Raw genomic sequence first — 26,481 nt, 5'->3', positions numbered from 1 at the left:
AGTGGGGTTTAGCAGGGTGCCATGCCGGAGGGAGTGGAAGGGGGCATGGCAGGGCCCATTCACTAAAGGAGGATGGGGTACGGCAGGGCTGCATGCAGGACAGGGCTGGAATTCAGCAGGGCCCCATGCAGGAGGGAATTGAGGGCTGGGGTACGGCAGGGTGCTATGAAGTAGAGGGCTGGGTTCCAGCATGTCAGCCCATGCCTCACCCTCCACACACACACGCACACACTTGCTGTCAATGGCAGAGCTGTGCTTCTTGGTAACTTGGGCTGCTTCTATGACTGGATGCTACAAGGCACATTCCCAGTGCTGCGCGCAGGCTGCTGCCCAGGGGACTCCCCTTGGGTCTTGCTACAGAAAGTGCTCCCAGCCGGGGCGGGGAAATGCAGCTATCACTGCCTCAGAACTCAGGTGGGACCCAACAAGGGCTGATGAACCATATCCCAGCTCTGCTTTGGAGCTGGAGGCTCTTTGTCTCGGGCCCCAGCCACACGAGGCTTGTTCAGCGGGAAGAACAAGTGCCCAGTACATGGCTTGGTGCAGTCCTGGCAGCACCTGCGAGGATGCCAGGGCCCAAAAAGGCCCGTCGGGGTGGTTAGCATTACCGTGACTTTGTGCTGTCCTGTGAGGTTTGGTGACTCGCACAAGAGCTGAGTCTCGGAGACAGTCAGGGCGCAGGGAGTGTCACCAATCAGCACCGTGTAGTTCAGCCGGGAGTTACCAGCAGCCGGCGGGAGCAGGTTCCGGCCCTTTAAGGGAACAAGGAGTGAGATCATTAGTTCTCCCACAGCTGGATTCTCCCATCACCAAGCAAATTTTCTCCCTCAGCCTTCTAACCCCAGGGAGAGCAGGAGGCTGCAGGGATCCTTCTGCTCCGCTGTAGTCCCTGATACAGATCCAACAAGAAGTGAAGGAGGAGAGGGAATCTGAGCCAAGGAGACACAAAGAAGATGCACCCAGAATGGGCCAAACCCCTGGGGCACGCTCCCTGATTGCAGTGCAGTTACCCCACAGATGACTTTGTCCCTGAGCTCTGAAAGGAGGGACGCCCCTCCCACCCATGTAGACACAGGGTTAACCGGGGGTGCTCTCCTCTAAAACACTCCACATCCCTTCTGCAAGGCTCTAAAGGTGCCACATACTCACCCGCCCCATGGGGATAATTAAACCAGGGCTTCGTAACCTGCAGAGCACAACCCCACCGGTGCCAAGGGGTCCCAACCACACTGCCCTTCCCATACTGCTGAGGGGGAGGGAGACAGTTTGGAAAAGGGAGAACCTGTGATTTCCATCTCCATGGAACGCATTCCTTTGCGTACCTCCTGCAGCAGACCCCAAATGCATCAGCCTTTACCTATAGCCAGAAAATCCCACCTGTCCTGCAGGCAGAGAGTTTGTAAGGGCACAATGGGGTTCTATGGCTCTCCCACTGCTGGGCATGGAATACCGCCCCTTCCCCACTTACCTGGCCGGAACAATCCATTTAACCCCCAAGAGACCAGCTGCCAGGCCAGCAGCTCTGACTCTGAACTGGTCCATTCCATCCCCATTTGAGTTCTCTGACCTGCTGTACAGGCACTGCTGGCCCAGGGTGGAAAAGGAAGCCAGAGATCTGGGGCTGCAATAGGGCAGCACAGGCAATGGGGGAGAAGAGCTGTGAGGGGCTTACCTTGAGGATAAGGGGAGAGCTGGGCTTGAGCTCCAGCATGCCAGAGGGGCTGAGGGGCTCGAAGACGGGGTCCGGATAATAGACGAAGCTGGTGGTATTAACAATCAGCAGGGCCTGGACATTATCCATGACAAAGCCAATCTCATCTGGGCGGTCACCGATCTCTGGGGGGCTCCGAGACGGGTTGTCGATGGATGGAGCATAGCACAGCATGGTGGTGTCATTGTAGACAGTACAGTTCTACAGAGGGGACAAGGCATCAAGGCTGATCAGACAGTCTCCCATCATCTCAGGCTGGGATACCATCTGATCTCACAAGCTAAGTTGGCTCAAGAGTGCTCAGTCCCAGGAAGGGAGACCCCCTGCAAGAAGTAGTTGTGCTGAATCTGTCAGGGGGCACTCTTCCCTCCAAATCACCCCCGAACCTAAGAGGTGCAGTGCTGTTGGAAGCCCTTCTTGTAACGGAGATGCAAAACCAAAGTACTGAGCACTTTGGCCATTCAAAATCCAGTGACATTTTGCACAACGGCTGGTGCTGGGCCACACCCCATCCATAATCCCACCTTCTCACTGCTCCCAAGTGAAACGGAATATAAAGTGGAGCCCTTATATCTTCCCTCACCGCTTGAGCACTGCCTGTCAGCTCCCACCAAACTGCCAGTGGGATACCGGATTCTTCTCCACTTCCTGTCCTAGACTGTACTGTAGTGTTGCTGTGCAACACCTCATGTTGCATCCCAGAATTGGCTGCATTTCAGTGCTGAGTGAGGAGATTCCTGTATGCATGGGGCTTGATTTTCAGAGAGTGGATGTAAGGAGAGACCCTGCCATGGACTGGAGCTTTGCTGTCCCCCGTCGGTACCATTTCTGCTTCCAAAGCACTTTCATGAAACAGCATCCAGTTCCCCACTCCTCTCCCTCTCTCCAGATCGCTAACCCCTTCCAGTCACTTTCTCCCCCATCAGTGACAGACCTGTTTTGGCCCCTCCCCAGGTAAGACCCGGCTGACTTGTGTCTCTCTTCTAATGACTGAGAGTGTCAAAGTCACAGGTACAAAGGGGAGGTGGGAGAACGTGCTTTTCACTGGTGTCCAGCATGGAAGAAAGGAGATAGGACTCTTTGCCCTTCCTCCCCAAACCAGGCACAGGGCCTCTCCAGACAGCTGAAGATCTACTTACATTCTCCCTCTCAGCGTTGCCGTACTTGGCACGGATCCTAGGCTCTTTGATAGTTGCCAGGTTGGTGCCTATCACAGTCAGCAACGTCCCACCACTAGGAGGCACAGAGAGAAAGGAGTCAGAAGAGGCTGTTCTGGCACAGGGCACCCAGGCACTGGTGAAGGTGGGCACATGCCATCGCTGCCTATCTTGGAACCTGTCCCAAGGGACTCGCTTGTAATACTGGAATATGGGATCGTCTCTCCCAACTCCAGTTTGGAAACATCCCAGCAACCCATCAGCATAGGCCAAGTTCTGCCATTGGGAACAATGTGCCCACCTCACTTATGGCACCACGCTGGCTTCTGTCCACGCAGCAGGAACAGCTGACTTCCACCTTCAGCCACAGCGACAGATCTTCCGTTTGAAACAACAATGCCCCCGTGGACCATTCCCATAGCGCTTGCCCACTGCCACCTCCTGGCGAGCAGAGCACCGAGAGCACGACACAGAACCTGGCTGCTTTGGGCAAGTTCTCTGCTGTGCCTGTCAGCTTCCTGCTGCTGGAAGGTGCTGGGTTTGCAGTCCTGGCGACTGCAGATCTCCGCAAGCTCACAGAGCAGCTACAGCAGGTTGCCATAGGGCGAGCTTCCCTCCACCACAGACCTCTGGGATGTGTGGGGAATTCAGTCCCAACGACCCACTCAAGCCTTGGCCACTCTGCTGAGGCAGCCATCAGGGTGCCGATTGGGGGTGGGTTCTGGAACATGTACACCTGCCTACCAAAGGGTGAGACCCTCCCACCCCATCTTAACACAGGTCCCCAAAGCGGCAGCAGCTGAGAATGTCCAGGGTACATTCTGACTGGCAACCTTCCTTGGCCATCCAGTGAGACCCAGAGGAGTCTGGAAGTCAGAAATGGAAAAGCGCACCCAGGTATGCTCTGGGGGCCAGGACAGAGTCTTTTCTGGGTCTTTGCTTTAAATGCCGCAGAGCAGCAGGGCTTCCCCTCAGGCTTCTTGGGGAGCCTATTTCACAGCCAGGCTCCAGGAGGGCCGATGGCATGTGCAGTTTAATCGAGTCCTTACCTTCTGCTCCAACCAATTCAAGCCTTTTAACAGCCATGTAAACCCTTCAGAAATCCCCTGGCGGGAAATACTTTCATGTTATTCGCTGCAGCCAAATGCCAGGCTGAAAGCCCTCTCCTCTTCTGCCCCTGCCAGTCTAAGTGCTGCAATTCCAGGAGTGTGCTGAGGCCAGGTACCACGCCGGGCACCCCTGGCTACTCTTGCTTTCCTCCCAGTGCTCTGCAGTGTGTCCTGTAGCCAGCCCTCCAATGGCCTAAGGTGGCAGTGCCCAGAGGCCCTGGTTGGGATGGGAGCCCAGGCCTGCTAGGCACTATGCAGACATATCAGAGGCATGATCCCTAGTCTGAAGAGCTATGCGAGGGCCCCACCTCTCACATACACTCAGCATATACTCACATCTGCTAGGGACCATGAGTAATTCCTCCTCGGTGAGCATGAGGATCCCTGCCCTCTGCAGATTTACCTGTTGATGCTCCACTCTGGGTCTATCTTCTGGATGGTGGGGTCCTCTGTGTAATTGTACTTCACCTCAGAGTTACTCAACTCGGCCCGGTTGATGTTGATGAGGATGGGTGACCCGCCAGGGCTCTGGCCTGGTGGTGTCCGGCACCGGATCTCCCTAGCGTTCCTCCTGGGGACAAGGGAGAAGAGCCATCAGATATCGAGGAGGCTCTGAGCATCTCTGGCTATGGGGAGGGGCAGGACAGCATCTCACTCTGAGCTGCACACCGAGCGCCAGACTCTATTTGATGGTACCAGCCCTCGCTGGCACCCTCCACCTCCTCCTACCTCAGAGGAGGGCCCAGCACTCAGTGCTAGAGGTCGGACAGAAAGCCACCAGCCCAGTTGCGCAGGTGCCACAGTTGTGTTGGAGAGCACCCCCTTGTCAGTTCAAAACACAACTTCACCCGCCAGCCATGGGACCTCTGGGCTGGGAAGTTTCTGGTAATCAGAAAGGGAGCCCTGTGGGGTGTCCAGAACAGCCTCATCAATGCTCAGTTCTAGCCATGGCCTCCAGCTAGGGGATGGGGTGCACTTTAGAACCTGCTGACACTGCTCCTGGTCCCTCCAGCCTTGGGCAAGCCCAGCAGTGACAGCGCCCGAGCACTGCCTGCTGTCTCTACCCATTTCCCCCCTCTTTCCCTGGGGAACTGCTGGTGAAATTGTCAGTTAAGAGAGAGAAAAATAAAACAAAAGGCAGAAGGAGAAGCCAGCGTGACTCCCGAGTGTTCCCCATCGCGCGGCTGCTGCAAACAGCAGCGATTAGGGCTGATAACCAGTAATTACTGCAGGAAAATATTTAAAGAGCCGCTCCATTATCATCCCTAATCTAAAAATTATCCACTTCATGCCTCAGGGCTTTGTGATTTTAGAGACAAACTCCTCATTCTCTGGTCTCTTTCAGGATCCTTGGAAATAGAAAAGCCAGGATTTCGAGGGAGAAATTCCACAGGAACCTGGCAAAGACACCTCACTCCAGAGCCCTCGCTCCACCCCCATCATGGCTGTGGATCCACTCCCCAGTCTCTCCACACAGCCCAGGGATCGTACCTGACTTTCCAGCCCACCCCAGCGATCCCCTGTCCATGGAACCCCTACCATGAAAAGACACAAGGTCGTCCCCCGATGGTCACTGTGACATCACTGCCTGCATTGAGGTGGTTACCCTCAATGCTAATCCAGGTGCCCCCAGAGAGGGGACCCCGAGCCGGAGTCACACGGTAGAAAGTGGGCGTCTGTCAAAGAAAAGCAACAAATCCAGCAATTCAAGCATGAGCAGCGAATGACAAAGTGCAGAACCAGAAACTGCACGGGAGGACGATGGTGAAGGGGGCAGCTATTGGAGCAAGATGTGCAGGAGCTGGGAAGTAGCTGTTGGACAGCAACAACACACTGAAGTTAAGGCTGGTGTCTAGAGGAATCCCATACTCAGCTGAAACTGCAGAGGTGATTTTAGAGAGGCAGAGTAGTTAGCCGAGATTTGACCAAGACACCCCAACTCTTGCCAAGAACCCCATGGGATCTATAGTGACCAGTGGCGAGGAACCTGTTTTTTCTTTCCAGCTGAAAAATGGTGCTTCCAAGCAGCAAAGTGTCAACTCAGAGCAAGACACATTGTGTCTGGAATCACCGGCTCTGCTTCCTGGAGTGTCTGGGTATTCCTAGGTCTCCCATCCAAGTCCAGAGCCAGCCCATCCCTACTTAGCTTGGGAGACCTGACAAGGTTGTAAACCAAGGTGGGCTCTTTGCAGGCTTCAAACTGGGACCATGTCCACCCCTCCTCCCCACTCCCCAGAGATTTGTTTCTATGGGCTCTGGTACCCCTGGGAGAGAGCGGGATTGGTAACTACAGGACAAAGGGAGGCAGACATGCTGGGAGCCAGAGGGATAACACTGTATAACCTTACCACAAACGTGAAGCTTTTCGGGGATGTGGCCCTGTAGCTGGTGGAGCAGTCCCTGATGCACACCTCCACACGGGCATCATGGGCTCGGCCTGTGCTGGCGTCTCCGATCTCACACACAATTCTAGGGGAAGCAGGAAGGGAGCTCTCAGTGCATTTGCCATGGCAGGGCTGCTCCACGGAGCTACACATGGATGCCCTGAAGCAGAAGGGCTGGGGAGCCCAGGGCAGGCCAGGCTGGGTGTGCATGTCTCCTGGAAGAGCAACTACCATGATGCTTGACTATAGGACCATGACTAGTTTTGTACAGCTCTTTCCTTGCCACCTCAGCCCTGCATTCTGATGGGCTGTTATAATTCACACAGCCTAGCCCATGGAGACGTAGGAAGTTACAGCTCCCAGAAGTATGCGCTTGGAGGGGAAGGGACAGTCCAGCACTGATCAGCTGTCAATGGAGTAGATCTCATGGCACAAGCTGAAGCCCCTGGCTGCCAAGGAGCTCCATGTGAGCACGAGGACATATGGAGGTCTTCCCCAGAGAGCACGTGTCCCCCTTCACCTCTGTCCACAGCAAGCAGAGCCGCCCACTGGCTCTCTCCGACTGTTCGGGTTAGTCCTTCATTGCCGCCTAGCCCAGGGACAGGACTGGGGGGGCTCATGGGACCAGAAGAGCTGGGTCGACAGCTCTCCGCTGACCGAGATCACAGCTCTAGGCTAGGAAGGCAGCAGGGGACACTAGGACCAGTCTAGAACTGGCCAGCGTGGCCTGCGGGCTGGGTGGTTTTGCAGCTCCACAGGCAGTGTCAGAGCCACCTCTCTGCACTGGCTGGGCATGGGCTCTGCCCCTCGCTGCTCCAGCTCAGTGCTCCAGTGTTAACACCAGCTCCCAGCAGCGGGGGTGAGCGCTCCCACGCAGAACACATGAACCCCTCCAACCTGGAGTCACCATCTCTGGCTAGCAGACCAGGGCACCCGACCACCCCCTGCCAGTTGGGCACTTACTGCTCTGCGCTGATGTACTCGCTCTCGATGGGGATGCACATCACTTTGCCGACCCGCACTCCCATGCGCACATCCTCAAACTTCAGGCCCAGATTCTCCCCGGTGATGGTCAGATGGGTCCCTCCCTGCCTTGGGCCTGTCTCTGGCGACAGCTGAGAGAGAGCAAAGCAAAGCTTGAATTGGAGGCAGCAAGAGGACAGGGAGAGGGCACTCTGGCCAAGGGTATGAAGGCAAATGCTTTGGGATATGATGAAGGCCCAGGGGTTCTTACTGCGCACACAGAGCAGAACAACCCCTGCCCCCCCACACCCCGGGCTTCCCCGAAAGCCCTGCAGACAGTAAGCTGCCTGGCACTTTGGTTATCTGCCTCGGGTGGCGGGGCAGTGGAATTAACCCTGTGCTCCAAGGAATCTGGGTCTTTCAAGGCACTGAGCCACCCCCTCTAACTCACAGGAACTCTGCACATGCCCACAAGCGCTTGCTGATGAATAAGCACAGACAGTCTGTAGGCCCAGCTGCAGGGACAGCCATGGCTGCACGGGGTGCCAGGCCTTTGGGCAGATCAAAACACTCTAGAATCAGGACCACACCCTGGCCAGAGGACCAGCTCCACCACACTCCTGCTGCCCTGGCAAGGTCAGCAGAGGCCCCGCCGAGAGGCTGCTGCCCCTGAAGGCAATGGATGCTAACCCCTTCCCCACAGCCACCCGGGCCCCTCTCAGCAAACAAAACCTGAGCTGGCGCCAGCTGGGGAGAGAAGGGAGCCCCCGACTTTGAGACAAGCCTCATTTAGCAGGATGATTCCCAATAAAGCAGACAGGTGTGGCCTGACAAAAGCCAGCATGATGACGGATGAGCAGAGAGGCGCAGGCCCACCACTGCTGCTAACAAGGTAATTATGGGCAATTTTACACCAGATTTCACTGGCCCCGGCACTCAGCACACACCTGCAGGCATTAAACAGAATTAATGGGGGAGTGCTGTGCTCCCATGCCGGGAGGCTGAGACATTGGCAACATGGAGCCTGGGGAAGGGAAGGCAGGAGGAGGCTGCCCTGGCAATTCCCACAAGTAGTGGATTCTTAGAGTGGTGCCAGTGGGGAGTGAGCTGACATGTTAATACAGGGGCAGCACCTTGACCCAAGAGCATACGTCTGACCTTCCCACACCCCAGCGGGGAGCGCTGGGAGAGATCGTGGCGCTGTCCTTGACAGCCCCAGGTTGCTATGGAGAAGGCCTCAATGCCAGAGCCAGCTCCTTCCTTTCAGAGAATTTTCTATTCAAAGTCCTGGCTGGCCCTTTCCTCCCTCCTTGCCCCAAAGCCCATACCAGCTCCCTTTGGGGCTGCTGCAAAGCCAAGCTGGCCTAGCCTATTTGCATTCATGGCAAACCTGGCCTGCTATAACTATGGGTCTTGGCTGCTTTATCAGCTGGGGATATCTCCCTCCCGGTGGTGGGCGTCCATTTGCTAGACACAACTTCTGCCCAGCCAAGAGCCAGGGGAGAGAGGAGCACAGGGAACGAAGAGAACCAAGCAGTAGCCAGCCCTGTCTCAATGCACCCCAGACGTAAGGAACTGCACCAATGTAGGAGCAATTTCAGTAAGGCAATCTAGTTCCTCGCCACAGCAATGGCCACTGCAGGGTTACTAATCATCACCTAGCGTTCGCACACTGCATCTCATCTTCAAAGTGCTCTGCAAACATCTCCGTGTACAACTAATGATGCTGTTCAGAACAAGTCCTAACTAATCACCCCCGACCGAGGCACAGGCTTGCTTCAGGTCAGCAGTAGAGCTGGTGGCAAAACCCAGGAGTCCTGGTTCCCATTCCTGCACTCTGACTCACAGGCCACGTCGCACGTTAACTCACATCAGGCTCAGGGCAACCACACGCCGTGAGCCGGAATTTATACGACAGTAAAACTGATTTGGGCTTTGGGGTTTTGCTGTTTGCCTAAATTCAATCCAGCCCTCTGCTAAAGTCCCGGATCAGGACTCATTAAGGCAGCTGCAGCAGGCGATCAGATTTGTTCTCCCCTAAATTGGGCTCCGCTGTGGCGGTTGGCGAGAAGCGGCTGTTTGTTCGGCATTTTTAAATTAGTGTTAAAAGCTGCCCCAGCGTGTTAGATTCCTCTTCCTCTGTGGTGAAATTGACAAAGGCCATGCACGAGGGGAGCAACAATCCCAGGAAAGAGATGACACCACTCGCACCGCTGCGCGGGAAGGTCACAGCTAAACAAGGCACATGGGAGCAAGAGCTGGCAGGGAGATCGGAGGCTCTCCCAAATTTCCCACCCCCAAATCCCCACCCACCCCGGCTCCAGCCCTGACAAACAACATTGCTCTTCTGCTAATTGGTTTCACAGGGTCCTTTTACATAAACCAGCAACTGGCTCCTCTGAGCGCAAGAGGAGTGCTTGCTCCTCAGACCTGCCAGCCACAGTGGGCGCAGGGACTGCCAGTGGCAGAGAACAGGGCATAGGCCAGGCCAGCTGGCTGGTAAATCATTCCTAAGGGGACAGCCCCATTCAGTTCCATACTGGGTCCCTTCTCGTACTAAGCACTTACGTGCATGCCAGATCAGAAGGCCCCTGCTCGTCAGACAGGCTGGAGAAAGAGGATCTGTTTGCAGAGATGCTGGGAGCACAGAATCACTCACATCCAGTGTCAGGGTCACCATCTCCCAGCTAGGAGACAGCTGTCCATAGGGAGAGGCTCAGGCTAGCTGGCTGCAGCAGCACAACATCCCCTCACCTCTTCCCATCACAATGCTGTGTCAACACAAAACAACAGCATGTGACCACACAGGGGGCCAGACGCTGCAACGCAGCATTGCTACATGACTGGGTCCCACAATATCAAATACAGAGAGGTTCCCCCTGGGATCCCTCTGCCCCATGCTCTGATCCCCGGACTCTGCTTGCATCTTCCTCAGGCTGGATGTCCTCTCAGTGCAGGAGTCACTGAGAGCAGCATGGGTGCTCTCCTGACTGCACTCCCAGTCCCCGAAGACACTTGATTCTAGCTCTGCTTTATATTGTGCGGCTGGTCTGGGTTAAATAATTGCAGCATTTCTGCGCACAGGCACGCTCCAGCGTCACTGTGCAGAACCCACAGCTTTGTATAACTGTAGGACCTACAACCAACGCAGCAGCTGAACACAACAAAACAGTCACCAATGCCCCCACACCCACCCTCTAACCATAGGCTCGAACAAAGATGAGCACATGCTGCAAGGGCAGATGATGATTGCTCATTGATTTATTTATGCAGGACCTAAAACTAGTGTGGCAATTTCTTAATTTATTTTTAATGATTTAGGGACAGAGAGACCGATATCAGGAGCAGACAGCAGCAGCTAATTGGATGCAGCTTGTAGACAGCACATGCCATGTCTGATGCATTCAGCGTGAAAGGCGGGGGCCCAAATTCCTCAGTCACTCCCTCAGTCCCTGAGGAAACCCCCAAAGTCAGGGCCCATGTGTAGAGAACAGAGATCTTGTGGGTGCAGTGAGCCCCCTCCCACGAAGGGGAATGTTAAGGGCCAGATTTCAACATGCTCAGCACACCCAGTTGGGGCCAGACTTTCCAAAGCCCCTTATTTAAGTGCTGAATGGGAGCTGAGCTCTTTGGGATCTCTGGCCCAAGCTGTGGGTGCAGACTCCTTTTTTAGAATCCTGGCTTCACGGGTAACCCCTCTGCCTCAAGACAAGTTCTAGTCTAGGGCTGGCGTATTTTTGAAGCTTCCCAGAACAGCACCGAGACATGTGCTCTTCCCCTGGATTCACACAGTGGAGTTATCTGTACCAAAGATGTTTGATAAGCAGATCCCTGTTAGCCATAGCTGGGTTTCCCATACAGAACATCCCCATCTCTCCCACCTACTCAGCTGAGCCAACATCCCAGCAGCCTGCCAGTGCGCAGCCCCACCTGTGAATAGCTTGGCTTGAGGGTTAAGAGGCCTTGTTACAAGCCCGTCCTTTGGGAGCTCCAGCTCAGTCAGGAATCCAGGCTGTTCTAGAAGCTGTAGCAGCACGTTCTGCTCTGGCGAGAGGGAAGGAGGGAAAGCACCAATCTACTGGTCTGCACGACTGCTGCTCCCACCAGGCAGAAGAACAGGCAGGGGAGAGCCTACTTCCTGCACACAGAGTCCTGGCCCAGATGGCAGAAGTGCAGGCAGTAGCAGCTGGGTTGGCTGCCATTTAAAGCAATCAGCCTTCGTGGCTTTAAAAGCACTTTCAGGTCTATGACACTGCAGCGTTCCACCTTCCAGACGCTTGGAAAATTCATTCCTTGACCTCTCTGATATCAGAGGGCTGTCCTCTTTTGAAATTTTAGGCAAAACTAGAGATCCTGAAATGAGAGGCTGACAGGGCAAGTGATGGGCAAGCTTCTTCCTAACATAACTCTACCAAGGCACCTCACTTCTCACCTGCAGCGCTCCCTGTATTTCACTCCTGGCCCTCATTCCCTCTCAGTGTGTCAACTCCAGCCTGACCTAGCACCCCGTTACCCCAGCAGCCCCTGGGGCCCACACACAACATGTCCCCTCCTGCTGCCACTGAAGCCAATGGGAATTCGGCTGCTCACTTAGAGGCAGCAGGATCGGGCCCATGTGAGGTCATGTGAGATCAGGGCATGCATCTCTTCATATGCAGAACTGGCTTCAGATAGCTCAAAATAAGGTGACAGCTGGTCTCCTGGATGGCAGACATACCATGAGGAGAGCAGAACTGGGGTCATTTCAGTCCTAAAGTGACTCCCAGGCAAATAGCCATCTACATAATACAATTCCAGGAACTCACTGTGTGCCTCACTCTGAAACCTAAAATCTCTGTTGAGTCAGTGTGAAGCGATAGATAACAGCTACAATCATGGCTGAGAGCTCTTTCTGTTTAATCATCACTGGGATGCATGGTCTGCTACCATCTAGTTTTTAAGTTCTCAGCCACTTGGGCTTTTTTACACATATGACTTTATGAATTACGCCCATGTGACAGCAGGACTTTTAGCTACTAGTACATGATCAACACATTGGCCCTTCCAGCACCTACTAATCCAAGGAGCTCACTACCCTTTAAAAACAGTAACAAAACTTCCTAACCCTCTTAGGAAGCAGGTCACTATCATTAGCTGCATTTTATACATGGGGAAACTGAGGCATGCCGAGGTCTCAGAACATTTTCAGACGTGTCTGCTAATTCTGGATGCCTCAGTTATTGGGGCCCAACATGGGGCTTCATTTGCAGGCGTTGTGTGCACCTGCTGTTCCCACTGACTTCAACCGGAGTGACAGGAGCACATTTCCTGAAAATCAGGCCCTGGTTGTCTTGAGCTGGGCACCCAAACACAGGGGCTGCTTTTGAAAATGATGGCCAAGTGGCTCGCTGGCAAAGCCAATGTGACTCCCAGTCCTGTGACATCTGAGTTCTCATGCTTGGGCATCTCAGCACCAGACTGGCCTTGTGTGATTCTAAAATATCAGTAACCAGGTCACCTTATAATAGAGCTGCCAGGCCTTGAAGTGCCCGTCCCCAGAGGGCTATGCTGGGATTCTCCCTGGCTACCACACCCAAGAAGAAGGCGCTCAACTGGAGAGCTCTCAGCACATTAGCCTGAGCTGGTGGGAAGAGAATGGATGATAAGGTGCATTTCCAGGTCAGGATTTACACAATGTGTGTGTTTTAGCTGAGGAGGAAGGTAGGCGAAAGAGAGCAAGGCATGTTTCAACACCCAATGCCCAGAAATGCTCCTTCTCCTATCATTCTGTGCCCTGTCCCCAAGATCATTAAAACTGAGTAGATCTTAAACTCCTCATAGACTTCATAGTCAGAGCCGGCTTTATGAACTGTGGGGCCTGATTTGAATACCTGGCAGCAGTCCTGGGCTTTGGCGACGGGGGTGTATGTGTGTGTGTCTGCTCTGGGTCTTTGGCAGCACTTTGGAGGCAGGGGATCCGCTCTGGGTCTTCTGCGGCACCAAAGGACCCCCTGCCGCCAAAATGTCGCCAAAGACCTGGAGAGGACCCCTCTCCCCCACCAAAGACCCGGAGTGGCCACCACCACCACCCCCCGCCGCCAAAATGCTGCTGAAGACCTGGATCTTTCCCCCCCCACCCCATGGGTGCCGGGTGAATAAAAAAAAATTTAAAAATTAAAAAGGCACCTATGGCATGGGGTCCTCTTAGGTGTGGGGCCCTCTTCGACGCGGGGTCCAATTCCCAGGAATTGGGGAAATTGGCCTAAAGCCGGCCCTGTTCATAGTCTTTACATTGTTTGTTTTCCCTTCCTGCACATCCTGCCCAGCCTGAGGCAGAGTAGCTAGGTGGGCCTGTTACCTTTTGTAGGCCAAACCCTGGCCTAATGCAAGCAGGTGCATCTCCTGATGACTCCAACAAGAAATGCGCCTGCTTTGGTACTTGATGAATTTGGTCCCCTCCGTCTAATCAGCATCACTCTGTTTATAGCCAGTTCCAATGTCAGGATCTTAGGTACTAGCCCAAGGCTGTAAGGCTGGGGTATCCAATGCTGCAGAGCAGCCCCCGCTCTCCCCATCCCCCTAAGCAAGCTTTCATTGATGTTTATTAATTTATTAAGGAAGTGTTATTTATTCCTTCTCATAACACAAGAACTAGGGGTCACCAAATGAAATTAATAGGCAGCAGGTTTAGAACAAACCAAAGGAAGTATTTCTTCACACAACACACAGTCAGCCTGTGGAACTCTGCCAGAGGATGTTGCGAAGGCCAAGACTGTAACAGGGTTCAAGAAAGAACTAGATAATTTCATGGAGGACAGATAGCCAAGCTGGGCAGGGATGGTATCCCTAGCCTCTGTTTGCCAGAAACTGGAATGGGCAACAGAGGATGGATCGCCCAATGATTACCTGTTCTGTTCATTCCCTCTGAGGCACCTGGCATTGGCCACTGTCAGAAGACAGGATACTGGGCTAGATGAACCTTTGGTCTGATCCAAGATGGCCATTCTTATGTTCCTATGACTGCTTTAATGTTAGCAGACATTTTGGAAGAGCCATTAAACTTTATGCTTCAGGGTTTAAGCCTATTTCTCTTTGCTGGTGGCTAAGAAGTTTCTTGCACCTTCCTCTGAAGCATCTGGTGCTGGGCACGGCTGGAGACAGGACACTGGACGAAATTGCCCCCGACTCAGAGCCAGCATGGCAATTCCTGTGATTTAAACCTTGGCAGCAAGGGGTGATAAGAAAACACTCCTATACCTAGAACACGGGAGTTGGAAGAACCCTTTTGTGGGTCATGCGCACAGTATGGAACAGTGCATCTTGTGCTTAGAACTGAGGATGGCATCAGAAGTCCTTCTGCCAAATCCATAGCTGATTCGCTGCAGGACCTTGTCACTTCCCTGTCCTGTGCCTCGGTTTCTTCCTCTGTAAAAGAGGGACAATGGTCCTTACCCCCTTCCATAAAGTGCCTGCAGCTGCAGTCCCTGGTGGAAGGTGATGGGCCAATGCAGCTCCCAGAGCAGAACGTCTCTCAGGCTCTGCGGCTCAGCCCATCTCTGCTATAGGATGGCTCAATGCTCTTAATCACTAGTATTTTTTATCATTAATTTGAAACAAAATCCCAGTGGATGGGGGACAAGCAGGCATTGTCGGGGCATGGTTCCCACCCACTGCTGTGAATGGCAAGCATGTGCCTGCAATGGAATTACACTTCTCAGCAGGGCCAGTGCAATAGTTACCTCAGTGCCAATAACCGAGTGACTTTGGGGAACAGGAGAGGCACGACTCTCATTTCCAGCCTTCATCTGATAGAACACTGAAACCCAAATAGATTAGATACTGTGCTGAGACTCCGGTAATTAACACCGTCAAGGCCTGCCTGGCCTGGAATCCGTGGGTAAATAGAACACATCAAATAGAATTACCCACCAATCCCTCCTAATGCACTTGGAGCCTGGCCCAACAGACATGTTAACATTAATATACACAATCTTATTAACTGAAGGTCATAAAAGCTGTCACAGACCAGAGATGATGAACTACCACTGCCTAGGGGGCAGGGAAGAGGGGGAAAAGAACCCAGACCCATGGCTTGCCTGGGATTCCATACCAGGATCCAAGAAAACCTAGGAATATGTGAGGAAGATCAGAGCCTCTGGGTGTGAAAGCACCAAGAGAGAGGCTATTAGTCTGCAAAACCAGGGAGAGGGAATAATAAACAAGCAACCCACGATACCAAGGCCATGTTTATACTAATTGGACCATAGTGGCATAGCTACATGCCAGCAGCACGCTGGGATGTAGTACTGTCTGCACCGATGGAAAGGGGTTTTCCATCACTGTAGGAACACCACCTCCCCAAGCAACAGTAGCTACATCAACAGGAGCATTCGTTCACTGACCCAGCTTTCTCTGCCTCGGGGGTAAGGACAGCATCGCTCAGTGGCTTTTTCACACCCTGGAGCCACACAGCTGTGTCAACCTCCATTTCAGGTGCAGCCCAGGCCTAAGAGCCTGCCATCTGAGGATCTCAAAGAACTAACTAATTATGTGGAATCATTATCACTATTTTACAGAGCAGGGGAGCTGAGGCACAGAGCCAGGGTGTGACTTTGCCCAGGATCATACACAAGTCAGTGCCAGAGCCAGGAACAGAATCCCGGAGTCCGGGCTCCCAGCCCCTTGCGTTAATCCACTAAACTGCACCTCCCCCTCTGTATAGAAAGATGTGACATCCCCACCCCCATCGCATGGGAAGGCATGTGCCCCATGGGTGTCAAGGGATCAGCAGCAACAGGTGAGACAGGGAATTCAGGCTTAATGTGTCAGAACAAATGAGGGTAGAGTGACATGAGAGCGCCGGGGAGATCCCAGTCAGAAGAGCAACTAGCATTGCTGGGAATTCCGCATGGTCACGGGCAAGCATCACCAGAGAGCCAGGGGAACGTGCTCACTGGGGCCAAGCAGGAGAGACAGACAATAGATGTGAAAGTGTATAAAACTAACTAGGAGAGAGAGGGACTCTGCCTCTGTGCCATCTTCCCCATGTCCCTAGCCCTGAACTCTGCCAGCTCTGGTCTCCTTGACACTCCCTCTGCCTCCTTCTCACACTCCACCCCATTTCTCGAGACACCCCTTGCACCAGTACATCTGCCCTCTGCCTCACAGACTCCCTCTCCAAACGCTGAGAAACGCTTTCTGAAAAACTGCTCCCTGGAAGATCTTCTCTGCCCAAGAGCTGCTAGCTCTGTATCTCTCTCTCCCTGCTCAGCTATGCTCCTGCATGCTATTCATCTCCTTTAGACTCTAAACTCTTCAGAGGAGGAAGCTGGCCTCCTTAATGATCTGTACAGGCACGTGCACACCAATGGCACTCAATACGCTAGTCCACCACAGCCATGTCCAGTGCTGAACTGCCCCCTGTAGTGTATTCTCCAGCACTGCATTCGGCACGTGTGCACACACACAGGCCAGTCTTCCCCCTCTCCCAGACACACCTTGATGATCTTGGGGTCTGTACAGCGGCTGTTGCCATTGCTGGCGTGCATCCAGCTGCTCTCGTAGGCTGGGCAGTGCTGCCGCAGGGTGCACTTCTTCTCCGTCACGCACCAGCCACACTCGAAGCGCGGATCTGCCTTGAGGCAGAGGCCACAGCTTTCACGCAGGGCCGAGCACTTGTACAGGTGAGCTGCAAGGGAAGGCAGAGGGGTGTCAGGTCATCCATGCACTGGTGTTTTTTATGACGAGGGCACCTGCCCACCTACCCGTAAGGACCCGGGCAGAGACCGGGCTTATTTAGCACAGGCCAGCCAAATGTCTGAGAACGGCTAACACCTTGGGATCTGCGCGGACCAGATGGCCTGGAGTGCGGTGCTCCGCAGAGGACATGCTTCTGGAACAAGCGCATCTTGCTTAAGGGACTGGCTGGCTCAGGGGGCTGGGAATGGGTATGAAGGGCTTTCCCTCTAGGGCGCCGGCTCTAATCAAGCCCCAGCTAGAGGCTGATGGCTGGGAGGCTTGCAAGCGGGCTGTGCAGACAGATCATGTCCCCTGCTTACCCTGGATGTTCTGGGGGTTGTCGATGACAAAGTTTCCATTCCACACCACGGACAGGTTCACAGGCAGGTCGCTGATGTCATTTCCTTCATAGAAATACTGCAAGGGGAGACACAAGAAAGCAGAGACCCTTCGTCAGTGGGGGGAGGGAAGCCAGACGTGTCCTGATGGATGAAGAGAGGCCCAGGAATCTCCCTGCCAAAGCACTATTCCCTAGTGGGAGCACGGAGAAGGAAAGAGACTTGGCTCAGATGATCCCGGCCATCAGGAATGGGTCTGGCACTGCAGGTGCCTTTGTGCCACAGCGACTGGCGGCTGAGGGACAGGCAGGGAGTGCTCCTGCCCAAAGGCCTCGACTAGCAAAGAAAGAAATGTCATACAAACCACGGGTTTCAAACCGCCAACAAGCCCCATTAACCAAAGAGATCCCACAGCCAGCCGGAAACTGTCCCTGCCAGGGAGCAATAAACAGAACCCCCCCAGCACACCTGCGCCCCCAGCAGCTAGAAGACATTGGGGGGCTTTGCTACATGCTAAGGGGGTATGAGGGCAGGATTCCTGGGGATCCTGCAGGAATGAGCGGACAGGAGGTGGGGGGAGCATGAGAGCCACCTGGGACACTGAGCTTATAGGCACCTTGCAGCCAGAGCCGATTCCGGCGGGGCCATGCTGTACTGGGTTTGCTTGACGTGGGCACGCAATGAGACCCATTCCCTACTAACAGTGCCTTTCTCTAGCACCTCCTCGCTGAGGAGCAGCACAACCATTAGCCAGCTACCCCGGCATGCCCCACCCTTGTCCCAGGGATGGGGGAGGGCAGCTGCTTTCAATGGCACTGTGCCCTACCGCAGCCTCTTCTCTCTCAGGGGGCTTTGGACACTACCATACACCTCCCCTTGCTGCTGTGGAAGGAGCTGAAGGCCAGGACTACCAGCCCCATCTCACAGGTGCAGCGCTGAAGCACAGCGATGGGGGGAGGAGAGGCTAATGCACAGCGTCACAGATCTGGGGGAATTTGATACATTCTCATCACAGTCAGAGACCCCTAGCACCGACTCGGCAACTTCCTGTTCCCTGTGGCTCTGCCAACGTACCTCAGTCCTAAGCAGAGATACCCACTGTTATTCCAGTCCCAACCCCCACACCGCTCCGCCAATGTTCCACCACGCTGCCTCTCAGCACCCACTGCCATTCGGATCTCCTGATCCTCCCGCCTCTGCTGACACCCTTCGCTCCTAACCTGCAGTCCCCCCTCCCTGCTATTGCAGGCCTGGGCCTCTTGCTGCTCTAACACAATCCGGACTAAAAACCATCTTGGTGAGGCAGGCAAGCATGCATTAGGGCCTGGGGCAAGGCAAACCCGGGAGCACAGAAGGATGACCTCTCTCTCTCTGGGAAGGGTCAGGATGGACCCTGCTATCTGCAGCTTCAACACTTGCTCACAAAACAAACCTGTGAGATAGTCTTCACCAAAGCAGCACCGGCACCTGCAGCACAGAAACAGGGCCATTCTGGGAACAACATGGGGGGAAACTGCTTCGATTAATTAACTATCAGTCCTCATGATACACAGGCTCATTCTGTGGCCACAGTAAGGAGTATATTCCCCTGCTGGTCTGTTTAAATGGAACGATTGAGCTGCCCACACTTTGGCAGAGATTGGAGCTGTCTTTCTCCCCTCTGCAGAGCACAAGTGGTGCTGAATTCTACCTTCAGTGGAGCACAACTCCACCACCCACCCGCCCATGCCTGGATTGCAAAGCCAAAGGAACTCAAGCCACGCTCAAGCTCTGGGGAGGTAAGCAGGGGGCAGTTCAAAGACAAAGAAAGCAGAGATTAGAGCTGCAGCAAACTGCTCCTCCTGCCCCTGGGCCTCCTCCCCACCAACAGTCTACCTTGCTTCTAACCGAAGCCAAACTCCTGGCAGCCCCATCAGCAGTCCCTACACAGCCCCTGCATGCAGGCGGAGGATTAATCGATAGGGAGACAGGAAGGCAGTCAGAACCTTCCCTGACAGCTAACGACCTACTCTGGCGAGAGAGTCTCCGCTCCTCTCTGGAGAAAATGACAGGCACGTCAGGAGAGATTAAATGAATGATTCATGGGTTGCTGGAGTTTGTTGAGAGCCACATACACGGCCACATTGGAGCTTTTTGGCTCAGACCCCACCCCCAACCCCTGCCAGTTACTCTGCTGCCCAGCTTCACAGACTGGGCATGATGACGGCGGTAGCAGGGTAAGTGGCAGCATTGCCCCCAGGTCCATCCCTTCCGTCAACACCAGTTCTGTACTTGGCTCAGAGAAAACTGAAGTGATTCATTCCCCCTTGCAGCCCTCAGATGGGACCAAACAGATACCAGTACTAGGCGGAGAGGCTTTCTCCTGCCAGGGAGCCAGTAACACCTCTGCACCCCCTTGCTTGAGCTAAATTAATCATCATGTTGTATTAGATATGGAACTTTTCATGGAAGAATCGCCGAGCTCGCTACAAATGGGGAAACTGAGACAGAGAGCGAGAGAGAGGTAGGAAGAGGTGAGTCACCTGAGTTCATACAGTGAGTCGGTGGCAGAGTTGGGAATAAAACCCAGGAGTCCTGAGTACCAATCCTGTGCTCCAGCCACTAGGATCCTGCCCCATCTGTGTGAAGCAGCAGCAGGGGGATGAACTGCAAGCTTGGGTGGCAGCAGCATGAGTCTAGTGGGGACAGACCAAACCTGGCTCCGTGCAGACAGGAGTCATCCCCCCTTTAGGGCTGGGTATACTGGAGATTCTGCCAGAGTAAAGGAGTTATTGGAACTCATGCCAGCCTTCAGGGCCAGGCACCACGGGGTCACACAACAGCTGGGTGCACAGATAAGGTGGAGTGCCTGATTTGGGCACTATCTGCCTTTTTACAGATGTGTAAGCTTGTACTCTTCAATGGTAAACGGACTGGTTCCTGTGCTGCTTACTGAGCAGGGAAACTTCCAGGAGACCTGGAAATACTGCATCCCGCCTGCCCTTCCATGGACACTAAAGACCCTGGAGCACCTCCTATCGGAGATGGATTTCATCCTGCAGTCCTTAGACATTAGTTCCCCAGTGCAATGTTGTTGCGCACCGGTTGGCCATTGCCGTTCCTCCCAGAGGTGGCTGCATTTCAGTGGTGCTGCATGTACGCCTGACTGTACAGGTGCACTTTGGGAACTTTCTGGGAGGGAAGGTGCTTAGGGAATAAGATACTAGTAGCCTGTCTACACACCCGAGCAGTCAAGGGGGTTAGGACTCAGAACGGAACATACGGAGAGAAATATGGCAAGGGGACATTTTTCGTGCTCACATCAGACTGCCATACTCTGTGTCAGTGCACACCCTGGACAAGCTACCTCTCGGACCTCGGGCTAGTGACAGCTACTGCAGCAGCCCCCCACTAGCTAGCAAGGGGGGGAATTCCTTGGCCTTTCTGGATGGGACCAAGAGCACATGTGGGCAAGCCAGTAACTGTTACCTGGGCTGTGCTGGCCCCCGCAGGAGGCCTGCCCAGGGAAAAGCATGTCTGGTAGTTCAGTGATGGTAGCACAGGATGATCTCAGTGCCAGTGTAAAATCAGAGGGACATCTGGGCTCCGTGCCCTACATTCATGGGGGTAGGCAGGAGGAATGGCTACTCCCCATGATGTCTCTCTGCCTGGACCAGAGACCAGATTACACCAAGGCTCCTGCCCCATTGCTGGTGCACCCAGAAGAGATGGGGGCCTTTCCTTCCTCTGAACCTCTGCACTGTGGTTATTGAGATGCCTCACCTTTAACCCAGCTGGAGGGCTGAGAAGCTCCCCCAGTGCTCCTCTGGGGATTGGCCAAGAGGGAGCACCTCAGTGGAAAACAGCTGCCCCACAAAGCCAGAAAGCCCTGCTGGCCCACCCCTTCCCTCTTTCCCACATGGTGACTCAGGGCAGGAGATGCGCCAGCCCCACTACTGAGTCATATACAGGGCTCTGCTTTACTGGGGCCATTCGCCTCATCCCCAGGCTCCCAAAAGGCTGCAGTGCGTTGCTGAGCAAGAGCCAAAAGGATGTCCCAGGAGATGGAGCAAAACAACTCTGCTCCAAAGCCAAGGCAGCAGCAGGAGGTGACACATGCAGCAGTACTTGGGGTCATTCTGACCTCATTGTACAACATGCCCCACCAGCCTTGGATATCCCACACCCAGGCTGCACCACAGGTTATAATCCATGCATGGCACACACATATACCCCCACTAGTGAAATGTAGCCACCTCCACGGTGGAATGCAGCTGCTGCTTGCTCAGTGGTGCAAGGCAGTTTATGACAGGAAGTGAAGAAGAATGACACATCCAACTGAAATCACCACTGGGCTATTCATTATCATAAACCACCAAGAGCTCTATTTTCCAGCTCAGCTGAAAGCTTCAGTGGAATAGCACTGCCACCATCAACACCTTAGCGATTCATGGCTCCAGCACAGACCCACGCTCAGCTGAGCCAGCACCAGCACTACATGAGGTGCTCCTTGGCGGTCTCCCATGCAACTCTCCTTGGCACATCGTAGCACATTGAGCTCCTTCCCCACTGGTCCCAAGGTGACAGAGCAGAAGGGGGCAGGAGTTCAGAACTTTGCAGGTGTATCCTCCCTTCTGTCCTACCTCCACCTCAACAGGTGGGCAGAGCCTGAAGGACCCTCTAAGAGGGACAAACTACAGGAACGAGTGGAGACCATCAATCGGCAGCCTTGGGAAGTTGGAGTTGGGGGAGGGGCAACGGAGCAGGATTTAGCTGTGACGAGCAGCATGGCTGCCTAAGTGAAATTGGCATTTTCAATTTGTACTCTGACGTGTCTCATTTGGGGCCCTGGCATCTTGGAAAGGCATCCAGCCTGCAGCTGTCCAAAACACTTATTTGCATCTCTCTGCCCCAACTCCTTTTGGAAATGAGTTCCTTCTGGGTGGGGGTGAGGGGATAAGAATGATGATTAACCCTTCATGTGCCAGCCCTGGAGACAGCAACAGGCACATGCGGGAGGCTGGGAGGGGACAGACCCAGTGAACTGCGTATCTGCCTCTGGAAGAATAGGCCTCCCCAATCACCTCAGACTCCTGGAGCGACGGCACAGGGCCCGGGCAAGGAGGGTGCACTGAAAGGCAGGCACTGTCTGAGCAGAGCAAAGCGCACGGTGAAATGGGAAGAAATGGCAGGAATGGTCTCCGAGCTGCACACATTGCCAGCCCTCGCTCTGCCAAATGAATGAATGATCATGGCCAATGGGGACAGTTCTGCCCTGGTTCTGAAGTTCACTTCAGTCATGTATTATCTTTGCTAAAGCCATGCAACTCAGATTCCAATTACAAACACCTCCAGCCCTACAAGAGGTTTGGAGCTAGGGCTTCAGTTCAGCCCTTCATGTAGACCGGAACGCTTGGCTTGAGGTTCAGCTTTTGAGTCCTTTGGAAAGTCAGGAGTATTCATATCAAACCCATCTCTAATTTCTATCACATAGTGTGATGAATCGGCAATCTGTCTGTACAGTCCATGAATTCTGTGTGATTATGAGCCCTATGCGTCAGTGTCAGGCAAACTCCATTTTGAATGAACCACCTTTTGCCTTGTCCCTGACCTGTTTGCCTCCAAGATGGGATGAGGGTCCAAAGGCTGGTGGCAATCGAAGAACAGAGGCTAGCTAACTACCCAGTTCTTTGAAATCTATTCACAGTAGACAGAAGATTGGTCCCTGCCCAGAAGAACTGGTTTAGGAGGTGGGGAGGTCCCCTTGGCAGCAGGCACCCGAAGGGGTTTCTGCTCATGTAGGGAAGCTGCCCTGATGCAGGGGGGGCTAAAGATTTTTAAAAGGCAGAGGCTGGTCTGTTTGGAGGCCATTTTCTCCAGTCCATAAGGGAGAGGCCATTCACCATGTAAGAGCCTGCATGAAAATGGGACATCCTGCCTGTGCCGAGATGGACCCCCAAAGGCTCACAAAGAAGGGTAACATAGGAAGTGAGGGCCTTGCGGGTTCAGCTGTGCATTGTTTTGTATGATCTGCACTCTCCTGCGCTTGACATGATTAAGCATGGAAGAGCATCAGGCAGTTAGACTGAACAAGTGTATGTGTAGTGGCTGCTTCACAACTGCAGTGTGCCCCTGGAGCTGAAACTGGAAACCAGATGCTTCACACCTTTGGGGTGGAGTTCTGGGACAGGGTGTGTTTGAGTAAACCAGGAATCTGAAGTGTTAACATCACAGCCAGAGAGGCTGGACAAAGGGCTCCAACGTTCAGAGAGGGCTGCCACATGTGGTCTCTAGATACCCTCTCAGGGTGCAGACCTTCCAAGTTTGGGGAAGTGGCTGGACTCCATCCAGGCTCCAGGAGCTTGAAACACCCCAGGGAGCCAGAGTGGCAGAGGCTTGGATTCCCCTCCCAGCCATCCTAGTGTGTGGACAGGAAGACAGCTCATGACACGCAGTACAACTTGAAGTATACCATAGTGCCCTGCCAGCATTGCTGAAATGCAGCCCTTTCTGGAATGGAGAGGGGCAGCCCCTGGCACACACCTCAACCTTTTAGTTAAGCGCTCAGTGAAAAGTGCTGTGGAATCATTAACGTCCCCCACAGCAGACAGAACCTGGGTTATTAAGGTCTTGTCTTAAAGACACATGCAGCAAACTGCATGGAATGCAATCTACAGCACCAGCTGAGGTCCACGAGCCACCACTGCCAGGATCCTCGTCTGGGGTCCAGGAGTGGGTGTTTCTTCCCAATCCCAAAGCCAGGGACCATGTAAGCCAAGAGACTGACTCCGAGTTCCCTGCACCTCTCTCCAGACTGTCCCACCTCCCAAACACAGAGATCATGGAGCACACAGCTTCAGGCCCCTTCCTAAAGCACAAAGCTCACTTAGCAAGAGAATGCTGAGCGGGCCAGAATCCAGAGATTCTGACAACAAAGTGCTACAGCAGGTGTGAGGGCACCTCTCCTCGATTTCAAGGCACCCCTGCTACGTTCCACTGATGGCATTAGGCCTGGCCACCCTTGGCAGGGCAGCCAGCAGTGCACAGCACAGGAAACACCCTGCTCTGTTCAGAGATGGACCTTCACTATTCCTGCAAGTGGGAAGATATGAGCTGGCAGCCCCAGCTGGTTGTTTTGATGGTCACTTAGCTGGGGAGCCCAGCAGCTCCCGCTGCAGGGAGGGTTACAGAGGGCTGTGAATTATTAAACCCTGTGGTCCAAGATGTTCTTACATGAGCTCTCATCTCTTTCAGCCACTCCAGGGAGCCTCATGGGAAAACAAGTGCTCTTTCCTTTGGGCTCAGCTTCTCCTGGCCCAACTTGGCAGTTGCCCGTCTCTCCATGACTCAATCGGAGGGAGGCCAAGCCAGCCTTTTGGTCTTTCCAGAACTGCCGTGTCTCCTTGAATGTTACACATAGGAAGGGAGCCCAACACGTATCCTGAAACCCAGCAGGGGAAGCCAGGGAAAGTGGGAGTGTAGGAAAAGTGGTGGGGAAAGCAGCCAGCAAATCTTCTCCCAGGCCAGGAGTCTGACACCACAGGCTAGTGTTACACAAGCACAGCCAAAACCTCCCTCCTGCTTACTCCCGGCTTTTTCTTTTTACACCCTTACCCATCTTAGGAGCTGGAAAATCTCTTCTCATTCCTTCCAGGGTCTGCCCTCTTTGGGGTTGACCTACATTAGCAATTTAATCAGGGCAACGGGCTTAGGGTGACCAGACAGCAAGTGTGAAAAATCAGGATGAGGGTGGGGGGTAATAGGCTTCTATATAAGAAAAGCCTCAAATATTGGGAGTGTCCCTATAAAATCAGAACATCTGGTCACCCTAAACGGGGTGGACAAGAGCTCGCAGGCCAGTTGTGGCTCTGGTATCCATGATTCTAGGGTTCCCCTCCCTGTCAAAAAACAACAACCCCCTACCATGTTCTTAGGGATTGCTCTTTACCTTTGTGTGTAAATTACTTCCACGTTTGTGCACCAGGGTCAGCGCCAATGTCAGCAGAGCTCTAGGAATCCAACAGGTCTGAACAGATACTGTTGTGACAGATGTTTCGATACTACGGTGACAGGCACCAGAGAAAATCCTCTAGCTAGAATAGGGCCTTGTTCTCCATTGCCTTGTACCAGCACTTAGGCCTGTGCAAAGTGAATGTACAACACACCCATTTTGATCAGGTATTGCATATGTAAAGGACATGAGGTAATAGGCAGGGGAGAATCAGGTCCTAGGTTTGGAGGCATCAGTTAGGAGGTTCACTGCTATTAAAGGTAAATGGAATTTTTTTTTTTTTAATTAATGCAACATCTGAATCAGATGGCAGATGCCCATGAGAAGAGCCAGGTGGACTTCCTCAATCAGCATCTCCCAAAAGATAAGCTGGATGGCTTTTTACCCTCCAGTGTCGAAGATCGGGGCTCCGAGCTGTTTTCTCCTACAATAGTTGATGGCATCGCTAACACCTACGGCAGAGCAAGGAAGCTGCTGCATTCCATACCCCGATTTACTGGTAGTGACTGTTACAAGGAAAACAGATTCCTGACCTCGGGACTTGGCAGTTAAGGAAAGAGGTGGCTGATTTCCAACTGTTGTTGAAGGCTACACAGATGGGTTCTGTGCACGTTCTGGAATCCCAAACAGTGCTTGTATTTCAATGTAAAGATGTTATTTAATAACAAGGACACTCACACGTCCATAGCGGTAAGATTCTGCACTTTAAAAGACTACACAAAGTAACTGGTTAACTCCCCCAGTTTCCCCTCAGCCCCACCCTGGGAGGCAGGTAACTGCATGCTTATCATCTTCCTTTTTCAGATGAGAGAAGGAAGTGCAGACAGGGGAAGTGACTTGGTCCAGATCAGTGTCAGTGCCAAGCCTGGGACTGTGGTGTTCCTGGGTGCCATTCTGCCTCCAGTTCCCCTTTAACCTGTGCTCCCTCTGCTAGGCTGAGTGAATAACTGATGCAGAAGGGCAGGCCAGATCGTTCAGTGAGTTATTACGTCACTTAACCCAAAGATTCCCAAATCACAGCCATAGAGAGCCAGCTAGTCACATGGTGCAGGCTCCTGCTGGTTTCTAGCTATTAAACCGCATTAAAAGAAATTAAATACCCATTAAACACT

The 26,481-nt window shown here is 53.5% G+C and overlaps 1 protein-coding gene across 2 annotated transcripts in view; it reads right to left on the bottom strand.

The window, feature by feature from the left end:
• The window catches only part of PLXNA1 (plexin A1), a 284,958-nt gene that overhangs the window by 64,762 nt on the left and 193,715 nt on the right, over positions 1–26,481 (bottom strand). For both annotated transcript variants that reach the window (XM_032784344.2, XM_032784347.2), the window contains 9 exons: positions 17,362–17,458; positions 16,801–16,991; positions 7,325–7,476; positions 6,326–6,446; positions 5,517–5,653; positions 4,381–4,548; positions 2,851–2,944; positions 1,673–1,912; positions 609–752 (listed from right to left, as the gene is read on the bottom strand). In XM_032784344.2, the coding sequence (XP_032640235.1) occupies positions 609–752; positions 1,673–1,912; positions 2,851–2,944; positions 4,381–4,548; positions 5,517–5,653; positions 6,326–6,446; positions 7,325–7,476; positions 16,801–16,991; positions 17,362–17,458 (1,344 nt within the window). The remainder of the gene's footprint in view (positions 1–608; positions 753–1,672; positions 1,913–2,850; positions 2,945–4,380; positions 4,549–5,516; positions 5,654–6,325; positions 6,447–7,324; positions 7,477–16,800; positions 16,992–17,361; positions 17,459–26,481) is intronic.

The sequence above is a fragment of the Chelonoidis abingdonii genome, chromosome 17, assembly GCF_003597395.2.
Source record: "Chelonoidis abingdonii isolate Lonesome George chromosome 17, CheloAbing_2.0, whole genome shotgun sequence".
Taxonomy (NCBI): domain Eukaryota; kingdom Metazoa; phylum Chordata; order Testudines; family Testudinidae; genus Chelonoidis; species Chelonoidis abingdonii.
The sequence above is the reverse complement of the archived record's forward strand: the minus strand, read 5'-3'. Positions and strand labels throughout refer to the sequence as shown.